Raw genomic sequence first — 27818 nt, forward strand, 5'->3', positions numbered from 1 at the left:
CCCCCGGGCCGCGCTCCCCCCGCCGCGCTCGCGGCCCCCGGGTCCACGTCAGAGCGCCGGCCTCCCAGGAATGCCGCCCGGCCCGCGGGTGGGGGCTGCACGGGCCGCCCGCCCCGCCTCCTCCTCCCCGCCCCCACGCGGCCCGCGCAGCCCGAGGGGGCCTCCCGCCCCCTGCCAAGGAGGGGCGGGGGGGGCTGGTCCCGGGGCGCTGCGCCGGAATGTAGGGGGGTGGGCACCCAACACCCCAAAACTAAGGATTGCCAATCAGAGATGAAATATGCCCCCTCCACGTCCCGCGGGACTGAAGACATAAGTGGGGAAACTGAGGCCGGTGGTTGGTGCAGAACACACTCATGGGGGGTGGACCGACTTTTCTGGATGAGTTGGCGGCGGGGCCGTCGACAGGGAGCCTGGCTCCCAGCCCAGGGTCTTGTCCACCTGCGGACAGGGACGGGGAAGGGAAATGTGTGTGCTGGGTAGAGAGAGACTGAGAGGAAGTAGGGACACTGCGAGGCCCTTAGGGAGAAGGCTTTGGGGGTGCTCCACTTTACAGGCAGAAAAGCCTCGTTTGAAGTCCAAATCCGGGGTCCCAGGAGAAAGAGGGAGGCTGCCCCTGACTCAGTGTCCCTGTCACCAGCCCGTCTGGCCTCATCCCCTCAGAATGAAGCTGAGCTCAGGAAAAGAGAACCCAGTGAGTCACAATGTGCTTCTCCCGCCCCCCCCCCCGCCCCCCCACCTTCAAGCCTGACTCAACCAAGGTGATGAGAGGGAAGGGAGAGACTCTGCCCCACAGTAGCAGGGAGCCCCCTGGGCAATGTGCCCATTTGGGCTACAGGGCAGATCCTTCCAGTGAAAGGGCGGGTTCGCCAGACAGAAACAGGGAGAGCACTGCCCAGAGCAGCCAGGGGAAACGTGACAGAGGCTGGTGGGCAGGGAGAGCCCGGGGAAGCCAGCCAGGAAGCCTAGGCAGGACTGGGCCCAGAGCAAGCAGAGGGCGGCTGGAGGCTAGGGAATGGTGGCCGCAAGGAAATCGAGGCACTGCAACAGAGGAGCTGGCCTGGACGACAGAGCTGTAGAGTAGACTTACATAAAACAGCACATGTGGCCCTGGCCAGGTAGCTCCGTTGGCTAGAGAGCACCCTGGTACACCAAATTGTGGTTTGATCGTGGTCAGGGAACATACGAGAATCAACCAATTTATTATTCCAAGTGGAACAACAAAAATCAATGTTTCTCTCTCCCTTCCTCTCTCTCTCTCTAAAAATTAATCAATAAATAAAAATTTTGAAGAGAACATATATTCCATAATGCTGTAACATACATGTACCCCTGGTACCCGCTTTGGGCCAGACTTCCTCAGCTTTCTTATTCTTCAAGACCAAATAAGTTTGGGCCAGACAGCCTCCAGCTCAAGCTGTGTGATGACTGAAATTTGGGAAGGTTCTGGGACCTTATAGGTGAATCAGTCTACTTTATTCCTCTTCTCCCCCCAGACTCGTGAAAAGGAAGGGGATATGGGAAGCTTTGAAGGCTGTCTTCCCTCTGCAGGACAGAATGAGGGCAATCCCCGTTAGTTATGGAGCTCAGAAGAAGTGCAGGGGGTTGGGGGCAGTGCTTATTGAGAAAGGGGTCCATGAATGATTTCTTTCCCTTCTCATTAGGTAGGGAGGGGGAGGAGTAGAGAAGGGGCCTGCTGTGTGGGGCTTGGGAGGGGGGAGCTGTGGGGGCCCTGATAGTGACAGGCGAGGTATAAATAGCTTGGGCCCGAGGCTCAGGCTCATGTTCTGTCGGCTGCCGGTGACGAGGTGCTCAGGAATTCCGCTCTCCTATTGGCACCCCCTCCCTATCCCCAGCACTGTCCATACCCCATACCACCTTTGTCCCATGGCCAAACCAGCCACCAAGCATCAGAGCTGTCTGTCTGTCTACTTGAGAGGCTGAGTTCTCCCGTGGAGAGATGCCCAGCTCTGGGGACACATGACACATAGCTAGGTCTCACAAGGGACTGAGTGTGTGTGTGTGTGTGTGTGTGTGTGTGTGTGTGTGTGTAAAGGCACTCCTGACACCCCACCGAGGTGCCGGCTGAGGGCTCAGTGATGTAGTCTCTGAAGCCTTGATGAAGAAACAGGGGAACAGATCTGAGAAAGGATGGGTGCCTCTCTCTGAGCTGCTGGGAGGAGAGAACAGGGTAAAGTGGGTTTGCTTGGAGCCAACAGCCCCTGTACACATCCTAGTGGCTCATGGACCTGTTTTGTGGGTGTTACCTGAGGTCCCTCAGTCAGTTGAGGGCCTCTGTTAGGGTGGCATGTTCGGAGGGAAGCCGCCGAGTGGAGAAAGAAGTCTCTCTCCTGCTGCTCACTCCCTCCCTCCTAGAGAGGTCCTTGTGAGACCCCAGAGGAGTGAGTGGTCCAACAGAGCACGGTGCCTAGTGCCAAGGATGGTTCCCGGAACCCTCCTTACCCCCCTGAAACCTGAGCCTGTTGCTCTCCAGGATAAATCGGGGCCTGACTCAGGCCCCAGCCAGCCAGTCAAGTCACAGCAGCCTGACCCAGGGGCAGGCTGGTGACTCAGCCCTCAATATAGCCCATGAGCCCAGGCCCCAGGCCCGGCCATGAGGCTGGAACAGACCGTGCACAATGCTGGTCCTGGGGCCTGCCAAGTGGAGTGGCCTCCCTGAGGGCCAATGTGTCCCTCCCTGAGCCCGGCGGGGCTCATAGAGGGGCTTACAGGGGGTTTCATCAGCTGAGTATTTGGGGCAGTGGTGGCTGGGGCCACAGGCCGTTTATAGCCCCCTGACTCACCACCTGCTGACCTGTCTCTGGGGAGCAGGTTGCCTGGCTTTCCACCTGGCCCTAGTTCTCCCATCAAGGGACGCTGCTCCTCCGCCGCTGACAGTGGCCATATTTAACTTGGTCTGCGCAGAGTCTGAATGAGCAGGCCCAAGGGGCCATGTTTTTCTGGAGCCAGGGACATTTTCACAGTCACCTGTGAAACAGCAGGCTGGCCAGGCTCACAGCAGGCCCTTTGATCAGTCAGTGATACTGATTGTGGCCCTGACCCAGGTGCCAGGGACAATGTGGTAAGATGGAAAGAGCTATAGGCTCTGTAACCTTGGGCAGGTGATATCACTCTTTTGGGCCTCAGTTTTCTCATCTCTAAAATGGAGTTAATAGCCCAGCTGGCATGGCTCAGGGGTTGAACGTTGACCTATGAGGCAGGAGGTCATGATTCGATTCCCTGTCAGGGCACATGCCTGGGTTGCAGACTCGATCCCGTGTGGGCTTGTACAGGAGGCAACCGATCCATGATTCTCTCTCATCACTGATGCTTCTTTCTCTCTTCCTCTTCCTTCCTTTATGAAATCAATAAAAATATTTTAAAAAAATAAAATAGAGTTAATAGTGGTCTCATAGGGATTTTTTATGTGTGAAGATGAAAGGAGGTAATGTAAAATGATGAGCATGGTGCCTGGCAGCTAGTAGGTGATCAGAAAATGTTAGTTTGCTTCCTGTGCTGGGATCTTGGAAAGCCTATGGGTTCTGGGGAGCTAGATCTTCCTCCCAGCTCTGTCTCTGTCCCGGTAGAGTCCACAGCCAGGATCTCCACCATGCTTCCTTCTTCCCTTCTCTACATCCTAACACTCCACCTGCCAGCATCAGAACCAGAGTACTTCTGATCTTTGGAACCACCCACCCTGACCCCCAATAGCAGCTGATCCTTGACAGGAGTAGTAGATGGTATGCTGTACCACGTGACCCAGGAAGGGAAAGCAGAGGGGGCTGTTGTGCAGGGAGAGAGCAGAAAGGAAGCAGTTATGCAGAGGGCTGTAGAGGGGGGAATTGGAGGTCCTTGAAGGTGGTATGAGTCCTTGATTCTATCTGTACCTCAGCCTGGGTGCCCGTTCCCCTGGCTTCTAAGAGACACCCTGCAGACGTAAAGCTAGTTCAAGTGACTAATACATTCAACACAGAGAGGCCTCTTTACTCTGGTGAAGTATATCAACAAGACCAGGAGTCAGAGCTCAAAAAGATGAAGAGAATGGCTTCCTAAAATGAGCCATTGGGCCCGACCGTTGTGGCTCAATGGTTGAGCGTTGACCTATGAACTAGGATGTCACGGTTTGATTTCTAGTCAGGGCACATGCTCGATCCCCAGTAGGGGGCATGCAGGAGGCAGTTAGTCAATTATTCTCTATCATCATTGATGTTTCTATCCCTCTCTCCCTCTTCCTTCCTCTCTGAAATCAATAAAAATATATTTTAAAATAAAATGAGCTAATGGGGCAAGTGTCCTAAAGGAAGAGCTCTAAGCAAAAAGGCTGGGGAAAAGCAGGATCATTTTCCTGTTATTGCCCAGGCTCTAGATTCGGGCCTGGGAAGGACCAATAAAGTCCTGACTGAGGCCGATTGCCTACCAGACCATGACCTCCATCTTGACTTCTGATTAATTCCAAGTTAAATCAGTGATCCACAGTGGTAGGTAACCTTCTAGTCCTTTCCACAGTGGTAGGTAACCTTCTAGTCCTTTCCACCATATAAGTTCTCTAGCCAACTGGTGACTGAAGTCGATAAATAGCAGGGTTTCACTACACTAAACAACCAGGAGCCAGGGACCAATGGCACCAGTGAGTTGTGAAGGAATTTCAATTAGGTTCCAACCGAGGACACACAGTCTAATATAACGGAGGGCAGTGCTTCTGAAAGTTTATTGGGCCTACTGACCAACTGGGGATCTTGTTTAAATGCAGGTTCTATGTTGCACGTCTGAAGGGGCCTGAGATGCTGCCTTTCCAACAAGCTTACAATGGTGATCTGTGGGCCACACTTTGAGTAGCTAGAAGCTAGGCCACCCTAAATCAGCACTATCTTTAAAGTCATTTAGAGGGAGGCAAAAGGGACGTGTGGCACTGCCGTCCATCTGCCTAGGTGCAGCCCTGTTTGAAGGGCTGGTCTTGTTTTCAGCACTGGCCCCAGGGCTGCTGGGATGGACTCCCACCCAGTTCAGCCTGTCACTCCTCTGGGCTGCACACAATTTAAAAATCTATTCTAAGTGGCCTTGCTGCTGAATTCACTTAGTGCTTAGCAGTGTCCATCACCAGACTTGCTTTATAGGTTGCTTTGAATATTTCAGTGAATGACTCTTCTGGCATCAGGCGGAAAGGAAGTAGAGAGAGGGGTCTCAGGAAACCGGTAGCCATGGAGGTCTTATGAATATACTTGAGGGTTTTCATATGGAAACTTCATGATGAGAACAACCAATCACAAAGCATTCCACAGGGATGAATGTTAAACAAGGATACTCATAAATTACCCTCACATTCTGCTTGTCCCCACTCAGACCCATTCTCAATCCTTTGCCCTGCTTTGAACTCCAGGAGGCTGACCTAGAAAGATGTCATCACATGGGCACCTCTGCCTCTGGCTCCCAGTAGGGCTCAGCCAATGAGAGGTACCAACAGGAACCTGGGGTGGGAAGAAGGTGGGGACACATAAACTGCCCCTTTATCTGTGGCTCTGACAAGGACCACATCTCCCTCTGGCCTCCACTTGTCTGGGGCCCCTTTTCAGGCCTGGGATGGTAGCCAGTTTCCACTGTTGCTGATGTCTGGGGACTTCACTGCTCCAAAGTTGGTTTTCAACTTTGCCTTCTGTACATTGTCCCTTCATTAAACTTTTCAGTAAAGCTTTTGTGTGTGTGGCCTGTTTATCGCCAGGCCCCCGAGTGGTTAATCAAGTTTCCTCTAAGAGCAAACCCCTTGAGAAGTCATAGGACTAAGCCACGAAGGCTCACTCGCAGATCTTCTCAGGGCATTCTTCTCGAATAGCTAGGTGTGGGCACAGAACCTAAGGGCGGGTCATTGGGCCCCCCTCACACAAAGTACCCAGTTCATTCCATTTCTCTGTGCTCAGATGAGCTCCCTGAGAGTGTGTTAATATGTACAGGCCAATCCATCTGTGATTTGGCCAGCAGCACAGGAGCCAGCTTCATTTCTGGGGTCATTTCTTGGGTGAGAAATCATATTCAGGAGTCAGACCCTTATGTGAGGTGCCTGGTTTAAGGGAAACGGCGCTGTTCTGGTTGTGTTGTGAGGTATTTAACAAATCAGAAGCCACACAATCTCATGTAGTTAGGTTGATATTTAATTACAAGGAACCCAGGATCTTACACAAGGCAGGAGATGGGCGCCAGCAGCTCCCCAGAAGCCTTTCCAGCCTGGGTGGCTGAGGCTAAGAAGATGGGGCCACTGGGACATGTGGATGGATGGGGCTCCGGCACAGTGTGTCCTGCCCAAAGCTGAGGGTAGTAGCCATTGGGGATCTGCCCCGGCGGCTGGCCCAGGTCAGGTCTGCCATCACTCCATGAGGCAGAACTCTGCCTCCTGGTGTCGCATGTTGGGTAACACATACAGAGCCACAGCTGCAAGAGCCAAGAACACCATAGGCTTCCACATCCCAAACATGTTCTGTGGGGACCAAAGGCAAATGATGAGTGCCCAGCCTTCTGAACCCTTCCCTAAGCCAGACATCCCCTGCCTACCGGTGCTGGAGACACCTCAGGACCATCATGGCCCACTCCTGCTTACCTCCGGGATAACTGCTGGAGACAATGTGGTCGGAGTCCTGGCACCACTAGTACCTGGAATGACCCTATGTGTCCCACCTAAGGTGACTGCCTGTTTGCATGCCCCATGGGATGAGAATACCAGTTCCTGTGTGTAGAAGCAAGTTCAGGAGCCAGACTTCAGAGTATCCAAATGGTTGTAATGGGGAAGGTTGGCTACCATGGCAAAAATATGAGGGTAAATGTGGGCCTTTAAGAAAAGCAGCTGCACCTCATTAATTCCTGGAGAATGAACCCAGAGTCAAGAGGATACTAAGACTGAGAGGAAATAAAGAAAGTACACCACGGAGTGCAGGCCAATATGAGGCCCTGGGCAGCCAAAAACCTTTGCGGAGAATGATGGTGGCTCAAGGAAATTCAAGGAAGCCGGTCACTGGCTCTGGGAGGCTGCCAGGCCCTGCTGACTACAGCAAATCCTGCTGATTCATTCAGGGAACATGACATCCTGAACAAGAAAATACATACTTGAGGAAGTAGTTCCTAATTTTATTACCTTTTTACTGTATTACTTGAAAGACAGAATTTGAGTTTTAAGTCGTAAGCTATGGCATAACAGAAATACAGTTTTAGGGAAGGGCGAATATAGCCCATCAATGCTAAGAATGCATTTGCTCAGAGAATAACGAACCTAAAAGGAGGATTTTAAGCCTGCTATAAAGAGCAAAGAAAACCTCCTATACTTGTAAAAACAGTTACTAAAAAGAACATAAGATATGAAGTGAGAAGCAAAACAATGTTGGAGTTGGGTATACAGAGTAATTCATGTAAGAAAATAACTGAAAAGGGAGCTAGGAAAAATACTGACATGCTCAGATGCTTATATCCTAATGTGCATTGCTACAAATGCCAGTCTGGGGTTCTTAAGGGTGGAGAGTGCTGAACCCATGCATGTGAACTGGCATCCTTTATACCAGGCACAGGCAAGGGTCCAGGCTGGCTGAGTAAAGGGCTGGTTCGAGTATCACAAAGGAGTGAGTCATGTCAGGCTTTCCTTTCAGACTGGGTCACTAATTCACAGACCCACAGATGAATCGTACCCCTGAAGCCGGTGTCATTTTATTAGCCAATGTCACCCCAATAAATTCAATTTAAAAAATAAAAAAAATTCACAGATCAAGAAAATCATGTTTTGGACTTAATCAAGGTGCTTGACAAGGTTTTCCATGATATCTTTGGAGAGAATATGAGGGAGTGAGTAGGATGACAGCACGGTTTGTTGTGTGACCATTTGTTATGTGACCAATGAGCTGGATAAAAGCCTGGCGAGATGACATTTGAGAGGCTCGGCCCTCACCTGTGACGTGGATGAGAATATGAGGGAGGGCTTGTCACCCCTGAGGATGACAAGCTGGTAGGAAAAGGAAATATTTTGAAACCAGAGTTGAGATTAAAAAGAAAACACCTCACAGGTTAGATCAGTGGATTCTCTCTAATGGGGATAAATGAAAATTTCTGTCTTGAATCCACAAAAGCAACTACAGGTAGAGAATGGGGAGGGGTCACTTAGCATATGCAACATGCAAAGGGGTTTTATAATACATGAAAGAGATTAACATTGTGATCGGAGGCTGCATAAAGAGAAGTATGGTATCTTCCTAATTACCTGGAAGCAACCAAGGAAAATGGCTGAAAATGAGGAGATAAGGGAAATCAGGATTGGAATTTTATCTGTTGCTAATGTTAAGTCCTTAGAATCTGATTCACAATTTCCTGGCTTTATTACTAAGCCTCTCTGTGCCTTAGTTTTATCACATACCAAATTAATAATAGGGTTGTTGTAAGATTTAAATGAGTAACTATAGATAAAGTGATTAGGACAGCCGTAGCACAGAGTATGCATTATATAAGTGTCTGTTCTTTTTATTTATGTGGTGTTTTATCATTTGTAAAGTACTTTTATATATGAACTCATCTGATCCTCAGTGGGGAAGGCAGAGGTTTTATCTTTTGCTTACATTTGAAGAAACAGACATTCAGATTATGCATTTTGCCCCCTGGGACCAAGTTGTAAGAAGCAGAGACAGACGCAGCCAAGTTCTCTGGCCACCTTGTCAGGCAGTTTCTACCTATGCTACCTCGATTCCTGGTTGGGGAGCTGCGTATTTGGTGCAGCAGGCTCTGGGCATAACCAGCTCCCCTGAGAGGACCCTAAACCAGGAGTTCCTTCCTCTCACTCTGCTTGGGCCAGGCTGAGTTTGAGCTGGAGAAAGGTTGTAGCTGAATAATCTGGGCCTCATCCCATAGGGACTTAGAAAAAGGGGCAGACAGGGACGGAACGGGTACAGGGAGAGACCTGTCACTAAAGGAGTTGAAGTCTGTCTATGGGGTGTAAGTGTAATGCCTAAAAGGAGAAGAGCTGAAGAGGGGAAAAGTGAGGGGGTGGGGAGGAAAGAGAAAAAAGGAAATGGTGATAAAAGCTATCAGCAAATGCTTCAGCTGCCACTCTGAACCTATGCATTAAGCCAACTATACTCCACTAACTGGGAAGTGAGAAGGAGGGTGAGAGAGGGCAGGGGGAGCATAAGAAAGGAGCTAAAGCAGGCTGAGAGAAGAGTTTATGGTTCTCGAAGGCAGGGGGAACCCTAGGGTTTTACCTTGGGCCATAAGGCCACATCCTGCCTCCTGAATTTGGTACCCTGTTGGTACCAGATTACATGGACTGGCCAACTGGGAGGTGCCCAGAATATACCAGCCTTGGTTCCCTGAGACACTGGCATCTCTCTGGTTGGTGGAAACTTTTCACCAATATAGTACCACATTCTCTCCAGGAAGCCCAGCTGAGAATTGGCCCCCAAAGAGAGAACTAGAAAAAATCCCTGGCATTCCTATTCTCACTTTTCTGAAGACCAAAAGCCCCAAATCAGAGAACTTCTCAGTAGAAAGTATATAAAATGGTAGGGGTTTCAGTTCCATTTTTACCAAGGTTGAAGGATGAATTGAGGCTCCCCTCATACACATGACCCTACGGGAGTCACAGCTCTTTAGACCTCCTCTCTCACCCAACAGGGGCGGTGGTGAGTCCTTATTTTGCCAGCCTGGGCACTTACAACAGTGAGTGCTTGGCTCTGGGGCTAAACAAAGAGCACCAGGCCAGCCTTACAGACAGACATCAGCTCATCACAAGTAGTTGGGCAGCTTTGGAAGCAGCAACAGTGCTGGGATCATCAAAACTTTTCCCAGCCAGAAGACAGAAGCTCAAACCATGTCCAGAGTGGGCATTCCAACTCCCTATGTATTTTAAAGACATGCTCCAAGAAGTCACAGATTTCCAAAAGCAAGAAGCAAGCAGCTGAGAGAAAAGGAAAAGAGGGGAGGCCAGGGCACCCTCCCTCGATCCCTCGGAAGAAGACACAATACCAGTACCTGCGTTAGGACGACGTCTCGGCCCACCAGCACCAGAGCAAAGCCGATATGATCACCAGGCCTACAAGAGGCAAGGAGAAGATGGGGGGGTTGGGGGCAGGGGATGGCTGCAACATATCAAATGAGAAAGAAGCGCGAGGAGAGACAGGAGGTGAAAGAAAGGTGGCGTAAAAAGACATAAACACATGAATTCAACAGATAACGAAGATGAGAAAACAAAGGGAAAAGAGAGAGAGATCAAGAGATTAAATAACTGGTCAGCGAGAGCAGCAGGTTTCTTCTCTGCTACCCGGCCTGGTTCTTCCCACTGGCAGCCTCCAGAAGGTTCAACACGGATAGGTGTCAACCAGGTGGTGAGTCCAGCTTTCCGGCTTCATTTCCCTCTCAAACCGGTCAAGTGGGTGCTCTGCGCCCAGACCTTGCCTGTGGGTCGGTAACTGTGGAAAAGTGAAGCTCCAAGTGAAGCTGGGCTCTCCAGAAGAGAAGGATGTATACTTTGCCACCCTAGGAAGAGCCGTCTCTTGCCAGGCCACCTGTCCCTTTGTCAGCCCCTTGTTCTGGCTGTTTGCCACCAACTCTCTAAGTGTTCTGGGCTCTGGTCCCTAGGATCCCCTAGGAGTGTAATGCTGTGGTTGTGAGACAAAATGCATTAAAACAGTCAACCATGGAGAAGGGCCAGTTCTTTGCCTGCAACAATCTTCCAGAGACAAACTGTGTTTGCAGGCGATAACACACATGCCAACAGAGCTGCCTGCAAAGGAGACAGGACCCCCTGGGCCAAAGGGCCACCTCCACAGGAAGTGCTTGACTTAGAAAATATCAGGTCTGGCATTGAGAAATATGGCACCCAAGGCCAGGAAGTCTCTGAGGCTCTAAACCAGCACCTGGTGGAATGCCATGAATTCAAAGAAATTAGACACCAACACCGGGATAGAGGTTGCGGTTCTCCCACTTCCCATCCTAAGTAAAGGGCTGACCCGGTAACAAGGACTGCATGCTGGGTCCTCAGCCGTGCTGCAGGCTGGCCTGCCAGAAAATCCCAGAGAGCCTTATGGCACCCCACCACAAGAGACTTATTTTCTTCCCCTCTGTTTAGAGCAACAGAAAGAACCTGGACTTATTCAGGAAGTACTCAATCTCTTCAGGGAGCCAGAGCCCCCAGTTAACCTCAACCAGGGCAGGAGTTCAGCTGGTACATACCTGTACAGATGAACTAGTTATTAACATACAGAAATACTTTTATATTTTGTTGGTAAAGGACTCAGGATACTCCCACTCCAACCTCTTAAGATCCAGCAACTAAAGGGTTAGGGAACTGTTTGGTCTCCAGAGTGAAATATTCTGTCACTTCTGATCACTCCAGGCCCCCACGCTCATGCCTTGTAATATACAGAGCCCAGTGGGTGACACCAGCCCTCCACCCCCTCCTAACGGCAACAGCAAAGGTCAAACTTAAAGGGCACCATGGGAAATGGGGACTGAATGCCTGGTCCTGCTGACAGAAGGCCTTGTACTGTCAGCGTCCCTAGTGCACTAATGCACTAAGGCAGGGGGAGCACCCTCCTGACATAAGTAACATGGTACCACATAAATGAAGAGGTGGAACTCCAGTAATCCCACCCTGGTTCCCAGCAAAGGTGGTCTTTGCAATACAGTTCCACAGCCAATTAGTTTAAGCTGCCATTTCCCACAGAGAGACCACTCTCTCCAATCCCGTCTCCATCTCTGCTTTCCCGGAGTGCCCTGCCTCAGACAGAGCTCACTGGCCTCTACTCCTGTAGAAGTCCATCCTAGGCATCTGAGCCCAAGGACCCATTTCCCACACGATCCAGCCTTTGGCTGTGGTTACCTTTCTGCTCTCAGAAATTTTGAGGGGGTTTTCCTCGGATGTTTCAGGGCGAGGGTTGTTGTCCTCCTCATCTTGGTTGTCTTCTTCCTTACCCTCCTGGTCTTGAGACTCTTCAAATCCCTCCTCCGCATCTTCTGTGGACTTCATTTCTATGGGAGCAGGGGGCTCAGAAACTAGCTCATCCCGGGCCTCCTCCTTTGGTTCCTCTTCAGTTTCCTCCCTCTTTTCCTCCTCCCTCTTCGTCTCCTCTTTCGGTAGATCGGGTAGATTGGGTAGATCGTCTGGGTCGGGGTTGCTGGCCTTGTAGTACAGCACTACGTCCACATTCTGCGGGCGGAGGTGGGGCAGGATGGGGGATGCTGTTACCTGCCAAGATCCCTACCCTCAGCACAATGCTGAACTATCTCAAGAACACATCGTCCCATGTCCTCACGGTGTGTGGGCAGCACGGTGATCGGGGACTGATCAAAGCGTGGAGGGCAGTCACCCCCAGCCTCTCTAGACCGGTCCGTCTATCTGGCCATCGGCCATTAGACAGCAGCGAGAGCTAAAGCTTCTTGAGCTCTCACCTCGCCTGCTCTTCCTGCCCCTGCACAGTGACTCCTATTTTACCCACTCCTCTTCCACTTATGGTTGTAACTACTTTGAATAAATTCCTCTCTTCTCATCCATTTGGTCCTTCCCTTGGGCATGTGACCCAGGAAGCACAGGGGCCCCAGGAAGTTGGGCTGGGTTCAGGGAAGCAGCTGTGGTCCTTTGGAGCTGGCTGTACTCCGCATGAGTGGTCTGCACTCTGCTCTCCCCTTAACTTCACAGGAAAAGGGAGTACACCAAACTGGAACCAAGATGGATCTGCTCTAAATACCTCAGAGACCCCAGAAACTTCTCTACAAATACTTGGTCAGAATGGTGGGAGAGGATTTTTCTTCCCAGGACCTTATCTACCTTTCTGCTTCTGGCTACATGGTTACTACTCACCTGCCTGCTCTCAGAACTCTCCAGGCTTGCCTTGGACACCTTTTTATTTTTAACCCCATTGGCATTCTTATTCACGTTCTTATCAGCATTCTTTCCGTTGGAGACAGAGGACCTCTTCTCTTTGAGCTGGCGAAGCTCTTCCTGGCAGCACTGCAGCTGCCCCTCCAACTGCTCCTGCTCGGCCAAGAGCCGGCCCTGCTCGTCCATGCTGGCCTGGTACTGCAGCTGCAGCTCCCGCAGCTTGGCCTGCAGCTCTCTGATCTGTGGGTAGGGGAGCCCGTTACCCACAGCCTGGCCTACGCAGTCCACCTGGGCCCTGCCTGGGGTCACTGCCTCAGAAATGTCCCTGCTAGAGCACGTGGGGAGTTAGCAGCAGAACATAATGACTGAGAGTGTGGACTCTGGAACCAGGCTGCCTGGGTTCACATCTCAGCCCCACTTAATGACACTGGACAAGTTATTAAAACCGAGAGAAAACCTCAAACTGTGGGAAATGAGCCTCTCAAGCAGTTTTACAAATGACTCTTCCCTCACTTGAGGCACCTGGTGGTTTACATCTACTATGACCAAAAGATGACTTAAATGGTACTTTTACTGTGAACTATCTGAAGAATAACTATAGGGCTCCCCCTTCTGAACCTTGGACTTTATTCCATCATGTCTTTTGATGGGAACTCCTACTTCACCCAAACGGTATCTCTACTGGTACAATCACTGAAGGAACTGTGTTGGACACCTGAGCGTGCACCTGGGCACCTGCACTTCGCCATGGAAAGAGCGGCAATTCCCAATCCTGCTCCCTAACCTCTGGTCTGTCTTCCCTGACTTCCGGCAGCACATCAGGGTCTCCTTGGTAGGCACCTACACTAGCCAACCTAGGCCCACGGGTCTGCTCTCTGACCCTCTCCCCTGCATACACAGGGACCCTGCTGGACTGTGGGCTGCTCTTGCTCAGAGACAACGCTTTCTGTCCCGTTGCCAGGGGATGCAGAGCACTCTTCTTGGCATTATGACAGATCCAGGAGGAGGCGGGGCCCTGTCCTTGAGGTGCTTACAATCTAGTTGAAGAGACAAGTCAAACACATGCAAACTAACTAAAAAAAATTGGCAGGTGAAAAATACAACTGGACAGAAGTGCCTGGGGAATAGTGCAAACAAGAGAACAGAAGTGGCAGAGGGGAAAAAACTCAGTCTTGAAGATCAGAAAGTCCAACACGGTGGGCACCTGAGAAATGTCCAGACTGCCGGCCTCCTGGGCCTCGGTGCCCGCTGTGTCCGTCTGACCAGGAAGGCGGTAACCACACAGAGCCGCCGCGAGCCCGTCCCTCTCTCCTCAGCCTCTCTGAAATGGCTCCGACCGCCTCGGCTCTAGGGGCTCCTCCAAGAACCCCTGCCTCCCTGAGAGCCGTTACCTCATTCTTGTCACAGGGGGAGGCAGCAGGCTTCCCAAGGCCCTCGCAGCACTCCTTGAACTCCTTTTCACAGGCATCCAGCTCTTCCTTCAGCTCCTTCTGCTGGTCCAGGAGCGTCCCCATCCGCTCCTGCAGCCGGGTGTGCTCCTCCTGGCTGAGCTGGTACATGGCCTGCACTCCCTGCAGCTTGACCAGCACCTCGGCCACCATGTCATCAAAGCTCTGTGGAGGGCGGGGAGGAATGACGGCACCCTGGGGAGCACCTGCCCTCCGCCCCCCTCTGCTAGGCCCTTCCTTAATAAGATCAGAACCTTCTCTCCCTGCCTGTGTGTGAGCTGGCCACCTTTACCTCTACATCTTCAGGCTCAGCAGGTTCACCGTCAGTGCTGCTGGCGTAACTCTTATAACAGGTGTCAGAGCTGCCGCCGCTGTTCTTGATGGTGACGACGCTGCTGCTGCTGCTGGTGCGGTAGCTCTTCAGACAGGTCTCGGTGGTGCTGGTGCCGCTGTCATAGCTCTTGAGAAAGTTCTCCTCACTGGGCTGGTTGCTCCCGAAGCTCTCGCTGCAGTCAATGCTGCTACCGTAACTCTTCCTGTAGGACTCAAGGCTAGTTTTTATGGAAGGGGACCGGGCTTGGAGCAACTGCATTTCTTCCAGGCAGAGCTGCAAGTCAGCCTGCAGCCTCTTCCGTTCCTCTAGGAGCCGGCCATGCTCCTGCTGCTGTAGCTCCTGCTCCGTCTGGCTGGCCTCGTACAGCTCCTGCAGAGTCTGCATGTGGGAGGCGATCATCTTGGACTGCCGGGAGTGGGTGGGAGACAGCATCGTTACTCTGACACTGCAGTCCGAGCGGCACCCCTCCTGGCGCAGAGGTCTGAGCACACTTTAGAGAACTGCACACCTTCACTCCAGTCCCAGGACAGCCTAGGCCATCAACTTAGCCTACGGGTACTGGCGTGGGTCAGTTTCTTGCTCATGGGAAAATCTCCCCAGGGAAGATACTCCAATGTTTCCGGGTTCCCAATTCTGTTGTTTCTGCACTCATCCCTCTCTCCTTGGAGCAGTGCTCAGTGGGTCTCGAGAACACGTGCCCTCTTCCCAGTCAGGTGTGCCATTATCCCGGCCTTTAGACGCAGTACCCTGCCTCTAGCTCTAAACCCAGCCTTGGCCTGGAATATGAGCATTCCTCAGAAGAGGGAATCAAGGTCTCACTACGAGTCCCTGACCTCCTGCCCCAAATCTGAATCTGGACTCTGGGAATGTTCCCCAGACCCTCCGGGCCTGGCTTCTTGGCTATGGATGCCCAGGACAAGATCTGATCGATTAAGGAAACATTTCACACCTGGTCCCTGGTCCCTGTGTTATCTAGGCTGAAATCTGATGCCCCCGGAATCTGATCAAATCTCAGTTTGGACTCCTGCTATCCCCTGGGTCTCCCTGTCCTGGCTAATATCCGAATGAATTCATTTCGCCCAAACTGAAACAGTCTACCTGCTCTTCCTTGCTCTCACTGAGCCCTCAGGCCAAATTCACCCCCCAAACCTGAAAGACTTAAATGGAGATCTCCACCAGTGAGCCCTCAGAGGCATGGCCCCTTGCTGGTGTCTAACCCCCCTGACCTGGCTGCTATTCTTGCCAATGTTGCGATGAAAGCAGTATGGTCAGTATCAAGAACTCTTCATGCTGGGACGCTTCCTTTGGAAAGGAATGGCCCCATACTGGCCTTATGTAGAACACCAAAAGGTTATAGATCTTATCACTGAAAAGTGTACTTCTCAATTATCAACCATCTCATGAGAAAAGGATGACACCTTCAGTCAGTCCCAAGCAATCCAAACACTACAATGGTATTATACATCTGGAAAACGAGACGCTAAATGGGTCGAGACAAATTATCAGGCAATTACAGACTTCCGGGTCGTCCCGGTCCTAAGTGCTCCCAGGACTGCGGCTGGGCATGCATGTGGTGGGTCCTCAGGCCGTATCTGAAGCCCCATCTCCAGGAGCCAGCCCATGGGCAGTCATGGCTGGGGCAGGTCAGGGCTTCAGTCTCATCCTGACTCCTGGCCTAACAGGCCTTCCTAACACTGACCCTGCTGTGCGGCCCCTTCCCCTGCTGTCCCCAGAACCGCCTCTCTGCCTCTTGCTATGGTTACCTTGTCGTGGACATATTTTGAGGACTTAAGTGATTTGGAACCTTCTGGATTCTCCAACACTTCCTGGAAATGAGACTCTTTGAAAAGATGCAGCTCTTTGTGCAGCTCTAATTGTTCTTTTAATACGCTTTCTTGATTGTGTATCAGTTGTTTCTGCTCTTCCTGCATGCCTTGGTAGAGCAGCTGTAGTTCATACAGGTCTTGTAACTTTGTAAGTAGCTCGTAACTCTGCGAGGTAGAGTGGAAGGAAGGGGCAGGAACTGTGGTGGTCCCAGGGAAAGCCCTCTGCCTCCACCCTGCTGGAGACCCTCCTTCCCCTCAGGAATCCCTGGATTGGCTCTGCAGTCCATCTGGGACAAGCAGTCCTGTGGAGATCTGCCAGTTGAGCAGAACTGATCTCTTGTGTTTGGATGTATTTTGTAGCTTACAAAGTACTTTCAAGTATATTTTCTCCAGCTAGATTAAATATCTAAATATAAAATGCAGGACAGATCCCAGAGCATAAGATGTATTTTAAGATATAAAACCCAAGCCCTGGCCGGTGTGACTCAGTTGGTTGGCGCATCATCCCTGACACTGGAAAGTGGCAGGTTTGATTCTTGGTCAGGACACATACCCAGCTTGCGGGTTCAATCCTCAGTTTGGATGCATATAGGAGGCAGCCAATGGCTTTTTTTCCTCTCTCTCTCTTTTCAATCAATAAAAAAAACAACATATCCTCAGGTGAGGATTAAAAAAAAGTAAAACCCTAATCAGCTATATTGAATTTTTTGGTTGAAATTGGTGAGAAAGTAAGGAGGGGTTGGTTAAGGAAAGAAAAATCTTAATCCCCACGTTTTCTTTTTCTCAAGTATAGTCACACCTGGGAAGCTTCTCAAAGCCACTTCTCCACAGTTAGCAGCCATTCGCTGGCTGCCTTTACCTTCTGGAGGAGACCAGATTTGGGTATCGGGAACGTGAGCCTGTGCAGATCTTCTTGCAGCTGGCCCTGCTCCTCCTGCAACCTCCTCTGGTCCTCCAGCAGTTCGCACTGCTCCATTTGCAGCTGCCCCATCTCCTTCTGGCTGGCCTTGTACTTTTCCTGCAATTCTGTCAGTCTGGACAGCAGTGCATCACACTGTGGGCGGGGCGGGGCGGGGCGGGGAGGGGGGTTACTCTGTAAGGTAGTTCTCTGCCTGTGTGGCCAGCAGAGCATTTCTGTGTCCTCCCGCCTCTTGTGATTCACCAGGGTCGCCCTCCCTGAACTGATCATCCCAAGCCACACTGCGCCAAGTTTTAGATGCCGAGTGGGGAACGCCAGCAGGCTGCTCGGGATGGCTGTGTGGCTGTGCTTTAAGTTTTTCTATTAGTCTCTTCTGAGAACACTCTGAGTGGGAGTGTCATCAACACCCCTCCCTTTTCTTTCCCCGCTGCCTTCCTGTCCTCTGGTATATGCCATTTTCCCACCCTGCTAGGAACTCTGCTCCCTATGACTCTCTTTATCCTAAATCTGTTTTTATTCCTAAGTATGCTTCTTACCAATAAAGAATTAATTTCTCCCTAATCCACCCCCCATTTTTGTTTTTGTAATCATCTTTTAAAATCTTTAGAAAAGTATGTGCTATTGCTAAATTTGGGTTAAGAAAACTAAATCATCCTATGATTCCAGAAATCTAAATCTTCTAATATGGGACTAACTCAATGCTGTTTTGTGTGCCAGCTCACTGTTCCTCTTTCATTAGGGGAGGAGGCACAGATGCCCTTACTCCTAAGTGTAGTGGGAATGGGGAAAGGGGGGATGTGAGCCTGGGAGTAGAAAGGCAGGTGGACTGTTGGGCTGACTCAAATAACCGCCCCAATTCTGTGTCCCCTGAAGGCCTTTCCCTGGGGACACAGCCTGCTGTTGGCGATGGCAGAAGCTAATGAGTATTTTGGCTGAATGTGACTTGTTCCACTACTTTTTGAGAATCTTGGGCCTGTTCTCTATCATGCTTCAACACCCTTCCATTTCCCATCAGTGATCCTGAAAGCGCTCAACACAGGGTAACTGGTAATGACTTGCATTTTACACACTATGATAAAAAGAGAGAATGAGTAAGGAAGGCTTTATTATCACTACAGGATTTGTTACTGAAAGGAAGTGGGTAAGAGTAGTATTCTGTTCAATTTAAAGCGAGGCAGAGTCAAGTTTAGAGGACTTAACTACTCTGAAGCCTCGGCCCTTTTAATACCCAATCAGCGTTCTGGGCACAAGACCATGCCATCTGACAAGAGCATTTGCAATCTGCCTCAGAAAATCAGACCCTCTCTTTCTAGTTCTAACAATAAAAGTGGCAGATACGGGCCTATGTGTATGTTCTCCACAAATAACAAGATATCACTACACATGGAATTATGTGCCAGCATTCCAGTGTTCAGACTGGATCCAGATATACTGATCCTACTAAGCTCTGGCTCAGGTCAAGGAAAACTGTTTTAAAAGTTAACAGCCTGGGGCTCTGCCTCTATTCCCTGCCTCGCTGTACTCAGCTGTGAAGGCACAAGAGCCCACAGCCTTGGGTGGCAGGATGACTTCCTCTTTTGCCCTAACCTCCCTTCTCCAGAGGAAGTGCCCAGGAGCTTCCACCTCTCTCCATAATTACCTTATTAGCACATTCTCTCTTGTCCTCTGAGATGGCCTGGGTGGTCCTGAGCTGCATCAGCTCCTGCTGGCAGAGCAGGAAGTCCTGCTCCAGCCGATCGTACATGTGCTTCTGCCGCTCCAGCTCCTCCTGGCTGTTCTGGTACAGCTGCTTCATCGCCTCAAGCTGGGACTGCATCTCTGCGTTCTGAGGCAGGGAGGCAGCCCGCCATCACCCGGAGCAGCTGCTGCACTCTCTCCTCTCAGGCAGTGACGGAGGGAGTACTACCTGTCCTCTCCAGTCCCAATTTCATCCCACTGAGGCTCCTGAGATGGACAAGCCCCTAACAGGCCCTACACAGAGACCTCTGGGCTTCCATTTGGGGCATGGTGAAAGTAAAGGGGTTCACCGAAACCGGTTTGGCTCAATGGATAGAGCGTCGGCCTTCGGACTGAAAGGTCCCAGGTTCGATTCCGGTCAAGGGCATGTACCTTGGTTGCGGGCACATCCCCAGTAGGGGGTGTGCAAGAGGCAGCTGGTTGATGTTTCTCTCTCATGGATGTTTCTAACTCTCTATCCCTCTCTCTTCCTCACTGTAATAAATCAATAAAATATATATATTTAAAAAAAAGAAAGTAAAGGGGTTCATTTTTATAGGCTGATTTCCTGATTCAAAATCAAAGGAAGCTGAGAGCACCGTGGCGCTCTGAGAGCACTTTTCTACTAAGCAACGCTTTACCTCCCTCACCAACAGCTCCTCCATAGACCTCCTGCCATCCCCGCTCCTCCTCTGCACTATCCTCGCACAGCAGCCCGGCCTGGCCACCTTCTCCCTCACCTGGCGCTTCTTTTACCTTCTCATTGCTCTCTTGGAAATAGCCCTCGATGTCTCTGAGGCGCTGCACCTCGGCCTCCTGGTACTGCAGGTCCTCCCGCAGCTGTTGCTGCATGTCCATCAGGTTATCCTTCTCACTCGAGAGGTTCTCGTTCTGGAGCTGCAGCTTATGCAGCCGGCACAGTAACTCCTACGGTGGAGGGGCCTTTGGGCAGTACCTCTGGGACCCTCAACCCACTCACTCTTCTGCCCGAGTCACTCTCAGACTCCTCCCTACCCTCCACTCACTGGTTGTCCTCTCATCTAACACAGTACTGAGGGCGGCTGAGTTCACCTGTGGTGCTGCACAGGTGGCGGCTGGAGTTATTTTAACTCTCTACTCATATCCACCTTCCCCAAAACCTCTTAGCACCTAAGTTGCCCCTCACCTCCGGTTGCTGTTACCTTCTCACTTTGGCTTTCTATGGCTGTGGGTTTCATGACTTTGAGCTGCCGGAGCTCAGCCTGAAGTTGGAGTTGCACCTTCAAGAGCTCAGTCTGCTCATCCTGGCTAACATCGTACTTGTGCTGCAGGGCACAGAGTCTGGTCTTCAGCTCCTCGTTCTGTGGTGGGAAGGATGCGGGTGGAACTGTTATTCTCAAGAAGCAGCAGGCCCCTCTCCAGACCAGCCTGGCGCTTTTCCCGATGCAGTCATCTTGAGGAGCTCCCGCAGGTCTCTGGTCTGGTTTCTTCTCTGAGGCAGACACTCAGGGATGGCTACCATTTCTAGAATGCAAGGCTAGCTGACTTCTCCAATCGGTCTTGGATAGACTCTACCCCTGGTGGCAGGGCAAGAGTCAGCAGAGCACAGCCTTACTCTGCATTCATCCTCCCTGGAAGGAAGCGGCGACTCCATGGAGGCCCTTCTGCCCTCCCCAAACTCCCTTCCTGGCAATGTTTACCTGGGTGGCGTGTTGGGAAGTCTGAAACCGAAGCACCTCATTCTGTGCGCACTTGAGCTCCCTCTGCAGCCGCCTCTGCTCCTCCTCGCTGCTCTGGCGATGATGATGTAGCTCTTGCAACTCACAGCACAATTCCTTACACTGTGAGAAACAGAACAGGAAGGTGGCTTACTACAAGTGCACTCCAAGGGCACATCAGGCAAACAAGCAAGACCCCAGAGTACTCTCTACTGCCATAGTGCACGCCTCCTTCGTCAGCTCTGTCCTGTGTCTAAGGAGATGTTTCTCACACAGGCCAGGAGAAGGTACAAGAGGGACAACAAAAAGGGCCTGCATTCCCCTACCTTGCTCTGCATGTCACATATCTGTTCCTCAGCTCCCAGCAGCTTCTGTCGCAACGAATGGGTTTCCGGATGAGGTTCTAGGAAATCCATTTCTACAGTCTGACACTCTGTTGACATCAAACTCCTTAGTGTTTGGGACTCCAGCCACTTTTCTGTTGCTCTTCGTGTCCTGCAATCCAGAACCCCAGAGCCATGTTTGGGAGAGAATTCTGCCTAGAATCACCTGCCAATTGTGCTTGGTCATGATGTCTTCGTTTTAGGCAAAAAATGGTAAGGAGCCTCTTATTGTGATTTCTCTCTCAAAAAAACACACTCAGAAGGGCACAATGCCCCCAGCACCTCAATCTGCAAAGCGCTGTTTGGCTCTGGGAGACCCTAAGCGTCCCAGTCCAGTTGGGCCTGAGGCTGGCTCTGATGTCAAGTCAGCTCCAAGATAGAGGACATCAGACTGAATCAAGTCCATGTGGACAACAAAGGAATCACTTCTGAGCTACTCTAGGGCACAGCAAACCAGCCTCTAATGCCCAGAATAGAAGAAAACTAAACTTGTGAAGTCAATCAACTCTAGTCCTAGACACTGAGTCTGGTCCCCATGCCTCTTCTAGGCGGTGTCCATATCCTAGACACCACGGGAAAGACCAGATCTCCCGGAGGAGAGGGACGTGCGTGAGCCTGGCATCTGCCTTCAGCAACAGTTCTATTCAGGGAAAAGCCCAGCCCTACAGGGTCCCACTAGCCTCCGGGCTGTACCTCTCACTCTCCAGATCTGCAAGCTGCCCTGTGAGGCTGCTGTTGCTCTCCTGCAGGACCCGGTACTCCTCATTCAGGAAGCGGTAGCGTTCCCGCAATTGCTGCAACTCCTCTGCAGAGGACGAGATGAGAGAGAGGTGAGGTCCTACGGAGGAAGCCCTGATGACCAGCCCATTTTCCTGCCTGGAAACCTGGTAGCAGAGGGCTGATTAGCTCCTCTTTTTCTAGAGACAGAAGAGATACCACATGCGGAGGCTTCAAAGACAGGGCCCAGAAAATTCCATCCTGCAAAGGCTCTCTGAGCTGCCTTTCTTCTCATCTTCCCAGATTTGCAGGAGGCAACCAACTGATGTTTCTCTCACATCGACATTTCTCTCTTTCCCTCTCTCTTCCATTCTCTCTAAAAATCAATGGGAAAATATCCTTAGGTGAGGATTAAAAAAAAAAAAAAAAAAGAATTATTTATCTTAGAATATTAATTCTACTGATATTTAAAGAAGTGTCTTGCCGAAACCGGTTTGGCTCAGTGGATAGAGCGTCAGCCTTCGGACTGAAAGGTCCCAGGTTCGATTCCGGTCAAGGGCATGTACCTTGGTTGCAGGCACATCCCCAGTAGCGGGTGTACAGGAGGCAGCTGATCGATGTTTCTCTCTCATCGATGTTTCTAACTCTCTATCTCTCTCCCTTCCTCTCTGTAAAAAAAAAAAAAAAAAAAAAAAAATCAATAAAATATATTTTTTTAAAAAAAGAAGTGTCTTAACTATCATCAGCTTCAACACCCTGAAATTTACTTCTAATGTTTATTCCAATCAGAAGTCCTGATCTATGTAGCAAAGTCCTCGAAATACTGCAGATTACCACAGAAGGAAGGAGGAAGGAAACTAATCTTTAATGAAAATCAACCGTGTGTTAAACAATAGACTTGATGGTTTCAGTTAGTGTGTGAGTGCTTCCAACATGCTAGGCATTTCATTTAATCCCCAGAATAGCCCTGTAAATTTTCTTTTCTAAATAAACCTGTAATTTTATAATAGTTTTAGATTTATAGAAAAGTTGCAAAGAATGCAGAATTCCCTGGAAGAGTTCTCATCTAGTTTCCCTACTGTTCATATCTGACAATGGGTCCATTTGTCATGACTAAGAAATCAAGGTTGGTATATTAACTAAACCCTTTACTTTATTCATATTTATCTACATTTTCCCTCAAGTCCTTTTCCTGTTTCAGGATTTCATCTAGCTGGTGACTGAATAGCTCCTCTTTTTATTAACCAATTTTTATATAAATGGAAACAGAGGTTCAGAGAGATAACTGTGAGACTAAGTTCACTCTGTTACTCAGTGGAGCTGAGATGCTGAACTGAAGTCTGTGTAAGTCCAGCCCCAGCCTTCCCACTGGGCTGTCGGCCTCTCCTAGCATCACAAATCCAAAGGCTCTTCTGAGAGGCTTGTTACAGCTGGGAAACCTAGTACTTCTTTGATTCCTTGTTGATTTGCCTCTGCTTGACCTAGCCTAATATAAGGCCTCCCTTATACCCAGATCATCAATCTAGCCTCAGAATAAAGGCAAACTCTCTGATGTCATGCATCCTAGCAACTAGCTGGGAGACTCAGTCTGAAACCTTTTAAACTCTGAGCTTTTGAGTACCTCGTGTATTATTAGAAATAACCTCCCTTCCTCTCCAGCTGTCTTGTGCTCTGATTTTTTGTCCCCAAAGCTTCTACTTTGGGGAGGGCTAAAGGAGCCTAACAATTAGCATCTCAGGGTCTGGGAGCAGGACTGGAGGACCCCCCAGAAAGCAGTCCAGGCAAAGCACCCCGATGCTGGAACAGCAGGAACGTTTCCCAGGGTGGCGGCCCCGGTACTCCCACCTAGAACTGTCTTCCCCAGGAAGGGCTTCAGCAGAGTCAAATCGACAAACACCGGATGGCTCTCTGAGAAAGAGTTCTCCGGGCACATCTCCATGGTGCTATTTCTCTCACCACGATGGACTGGTTGTGTGACTCTGGGTAAGTTTCTCTCCCTTATAGTCTTGAATTCAACCTGGAGGTTTTTTCTAGAGGTTCCCAATTCATTATCTAAGACCACCTTCCACCATCTTCTGGCACACTATCTCCCTCTGCTTGACTTTACGGACAGACCAGGAGAAGGGCTTGCACTCTCATACCTTGCAGCTCAGAGAAATCTGAGAGAGTATAACTATTGGATGAGTCAGAGGTCTTCATTTCCATTTCTGCACGGAGGGAGGTGATCTCCAGCTCATACTCGTTCCGAATACGCTCCAAGTCATCAAGTTCAGTTTGCATCCGGCAGAGGTCCCCCTGCAGGGATGCTATGTCACTCTCATGTTCAGTCGCAGAATCATCTGCGGCTTGTCGCAGATTCCGGATCTCCGCCTGGGCCAAATGCAACTCCCGTTCTATTTCCTTAAGTTCACATTCTTTCTCACGCTCTAACAGGGAAATCTCCTCCCGTAGATTCCGCAATTCACCTGCAAAGCCCAAAGGTTAGGATGGTCAAGAGGATAAGTGAATTAATCTACCATGTTCTAGAGGCACAAAGGTAAAGGGAGGCAATTTCTTATCTGGAAACCCCTGACAACCTAGTGTCTACCCCATCAGAGAAGTATAGTTTCATCTGGTATGAAAGAGAATACCTAAGAAGGGAGCAGAGAGTGAATCTATGTTGTAAGGTAGTAGAAAAGTAGATTTTTGAGGCTTGGCACCAAAAGCAACAACTTAGGTTATTGAAAACAAAAGGTGTTATTAAACCCTGGCCAGTGTTCTCAGTGGTTAGAGCATCGGCCTGTGCACCAGAGCGCCGAGGGTTCGATTCCCAGTCAAGGGCATGTACAATCCCTGCACCGGTCATTGGGGGCGAGTGTGGGAGGAAACTAATTGATGTGTGTCTCTCATATCAATGTTTCTCTCTCTCTCTCCTCCTCCTCCCCCTCTCTCCCTTACAGTCTCTCTAAAACTCAATTGAAAAAAATATCCTCGCTCCTCGGGTAGGATGAAAAAAAAGAAAGTATTATTAGTATTTCTAAGGAATTGCCTAAGAATTAAAGGCCAAACCTAACTTACAATATTTTTCTTATGTCCCGAGTCTTTTTAAAAACTCCCTGGCTAGCCCAGCCAGTGTGGCTCAGTGGTTGAGCACTGACCTATAAACCAGGTCACAGTTCCATTACCAGTCAGGGCACATGCCTGGGATGCAGGCTCAATTCCCCAGTGGGGAAACGGGCTCAGTAAATGCACACAGGCATTTATTTCCACTGTGCTGATGCTTCTATCTCTCCCTCTTCTCCCTTCCTTTCTGAAATACACACACACACACACACACACACACATATATATATATATATATATATATATATATATATGTGTGTGTGTGTGTGTGTGTGTGTGTGTGTGTGTATTTCAGAAAGGAATATATATATATATGTGTGTGTGTGTGTGTGTGTGTGTGTGTATTTAAATTCCCTGGCTGAAAAATTTTTTCACACAGACTATTCTCATGTATTCAGTCTGGGAGCTTAGAAATTAGAGCTTCAGAATGCCCATGAACTTCCCGTGGTAAGTACTAGCCCTAAAATAATATCTATTTAGAGTTCACAGCTGAAATTCAAATGTAGGTTCATCACATGGTAACCAAACATGGGGAAAATAACCTACATGTCGATTGATAAGAGATTGTTTAAATTAGTGATGGTTAAATAGAATATCTCAGCCATTAAAAAGAAAATGGCAGATTTATAGAAAAGACATGAAAAGGTTTCCATACATACTAACTAGAAAGAAAAATCAGCTATAAAATATATTGTACTATCTTATTTTTGCAAAAAACAATTGTATGTACAATACAGAATACAAATATACAAAGACATAGGAAGAGGTCTGGAAAGATCTGCGTGCCAAGCCATAAAGAGCAGTTCCTGGCCAAAACCGGTTTGGCTCAGTGGATAGAGCGTCAGCCTGTGGACTGAAAGGTCCCAGGTTCGATTCCGGTCAAGGGCATGTACCTTGGTTGCGGGCACATCCCCAGTAGGGGGTGTGCAAGAGACAGCTGATCGGTTTCTCTCTCATTGATGTTTCTAACTATCTCTCTCCCTTCCTCTCTGTAAAAAAATCAATAAAATATATTAAAAAAAAAAAAAAAGAGCAGTTCCTTCTGAAGTACGAGATAGCATGTGATGGGGACTTTTACTTTCCACATTGTATAAATTGGTGCTGTTTGAATTTTCACAACAGGCCTCTATTTTATAATAGCTTTTAATTTACAAAAGAAACGTGTCAAAAAAAAAAAAAAAGAAAAGAAAAGAAACGTGTCAGAGCTCTCAGTATCTGTGGAACATCTCAGGGTTTTTGGACATGGATAATCTGGGATTAGGAGAACCTAAATGTGGAGAGAGAGTAAAAAGCACTGACATCAATAAAAAATTCAAATTTGGGAGCCCGGATTACAGAATTAATGAAGATTAGGTTGGGAGGGTCAGGACCTTCCCACAAACACTGCAAGTTACACTGTCCTTATCCCTTGTCCTGTCCTCTGCTCATTCTATTCACCATTCAGATTTCAACTTTCCCTAGCCTCTCCCCCATCTCCTCAAAAAAACTAAGCAAGTCCTCTATTAGATGCTCTCAAAGCACCTTGTAGTTTTGCAGTGTGTGTGTGTGTGTGTGTGTGTCTGTGTATGTGTAAAACCTTGCTCTCCTACTTCCTTGACTATAAGCTTCGTGAAGGCAGGGAACATGTCTGTTTTGCTCATCATTATAGCTCTAGGATTTGTCATAGTACCTGGCATAATGCAGCTTGATAAGTGTTTGCTGTATTCGTGCATAAATGAGGCAGAGGGTCATCTATTGAACAAACGTTTATTGAGTACTAGGAGAAGGCAAATTGGAGACATACTGCAGGTATAAATGCTGACTGGGCAGGGTGTCTCAGGGGCAGGAGGGACGGTCTCCTGCCCCATTCTTACTCTCCCAAGCGCACATGTGAAGCTCTAGGCACATCTTTTGCCAGTCTTTCCTTCCCTAGCCGTCTCCTCTTCTTGGTCTATTCAAGTCTTAATTGGTCATCACCTCTGTGCCACACCCAAGCACCTCTCCACTGAGATTCACTGATTTCCTTCCAATTTGAAAGGAACCTAGTCCTTGCTCTGTCCACTGCTGAACAGCACAGGGGCGGAGCTTGCAGGCCCGAGGGAGGAGCTTATCCAGAAGCTTAGAATCTAGTGGGGGAGACATACATGTCAACTGGCCATTAGGATAAAGGCCCTACGGCCTGGGGGGACTTCTGGGGGGGCTGACCAACTCCACTTCCCTACTGTGCCCTTGATGCTTGGGTTCAAATCTCCCTTAGGGTCTCTTCTGGAGTCTAGCCCCACAAAAATGACATGCTCAAGTGCAGGAGGAACCGAGGAAGGTCCCCCCACGCCTGAAAAAGCTCTTCATTAGGGACACCAGGGAGGGACCCGCTGCAGCCCGAGGGGCGGGGCTCGCAGGCCTGAGGGAGGGACTTATCCAGGAGCTGGGCGGGGCGGACTCTGGCTGGGGCGGGCCCAGGCCGGAGAAGGAAGGCCACAGCGGTTGGAAGAGCTGGCGCCGGCTGGCAGGGGGACTGGGGCTGTAGGGGGCGAGGCCAAGGGTCCGGGAGTCCGGGCTGCCGGACAGAGATGTCGGTTGTCACTTACTGGTTATGGCCTCCATCTCGTCGGCCCCCCTTTAAGCGGTCTCCCTGGGGGGCCTCCCGACTCCGGCCGGTCCCGGCCCCCGAGGGGCTGTGGCGGCCGAACGGCCTCCCAACACCAGCTACCTCTGAGCCCGCGCGCGCCCCCTCTCGGCGGAAACGGGCGACGCGCGTGCGCAAGGACGGTCTGTTAGTTCCCGCGGGCGGAGACTGGGGCGCCTTCGCCAGACCTACAGCCTCGGCCTCCCACCCGCTTCCCCGCTTGGATGAGATCTAACACC

The 27818-nt window shown here is 50.0% G+C and overlaps 1 protein-coding gene across 3 annotated transcripts in view; it reads right to left on the bottom strand.

The window, feature by feature from the left end:
• Positions 1 to 6122: 6122 nt before the first annotated feature.
• Positions 6123 to 27818, bottom strand: part of CCDC136 (coiled-coil domain containing 136) — a 28831-nt gene continuing 7135 nt past the window's right edge. Inside the window, exons 1-15 of one of the 3 annotated variants that reach the window (XM_028129062.2) lie at positions 27542 to 27658; positions 24014 to 24337; positions 21849 to 21960; positions 21099 to 21267; positions 20755 to 20895; positions 20257 to 20415; positions 19832 to 20002; positions 18999 to 19184; positions 17300 to 17494; positions 16378 to 16605; positions 14573 to 15019; positions 14224 to 14445; positions 12812 to 13072; positions 11834 to 12160; positions 6123 to 6463 (exon numbers count right to left, since the gene is read on the bottom strand). In XM_028129062.2, coding sequence (XP_027984863.2) covers positions 6353 to 6463; positions 11834 to 12160; positions 12812 to 13072; positions 14224 to 14445; positions 14573 to 15019; positions 16378 to 16605; positions 17300 to 17494; positions 18999 to 19184; positions 19832 to 20002; positions 20257 to 20415; positions 20755 to 20895; positions 21099 to 21267; positions 21849 to 21960; positions 24014 to 24337; positions 27542 to 27557 — 3069 coding nt within the window. In that variant the 5' untranslated portion in view covers positions 27558 to 27658 and the 3' untranslated portion in view covers positions 6123 to 6352. Of the gene's footprint in view, positions 6464 to 9984; positions 10046 to 11833; positions 12161 to 12811; positions 13073 to 14223; positions 14446 to 14572; positions 15020 to 16377; positions 16606 to 17299; positions 17495 to 18998; positions 19185 to 19831; positions 20003 to 20256; positions 20416 to 20754; positions 20896 to 21098; positions 21268 to 21848; positions 21961 to 24013; positions 24338 to 27541; positions 27659 to 27818 lie in introns of those variants that run through there. The other 2 variants (XR_003613306.2, XM_028129061.2) reach the window with 2 other exon arrangements.

Source organism: Eptesicus fuscus, chromosome 14 (genome assembly GCF_027574615.1).
Source record: "Eptesicus fuscus isolate TK198812 chromosome 14, DD_ASM_mEF_20220401, whole genome shotgun sequence".
Lineage (NCBI taxonomy): Eukaryota > Metazoa > Chordata > Mammalia > Chiroptera > Vespertilionidae > Eptesicus > Eptesicus fuscus.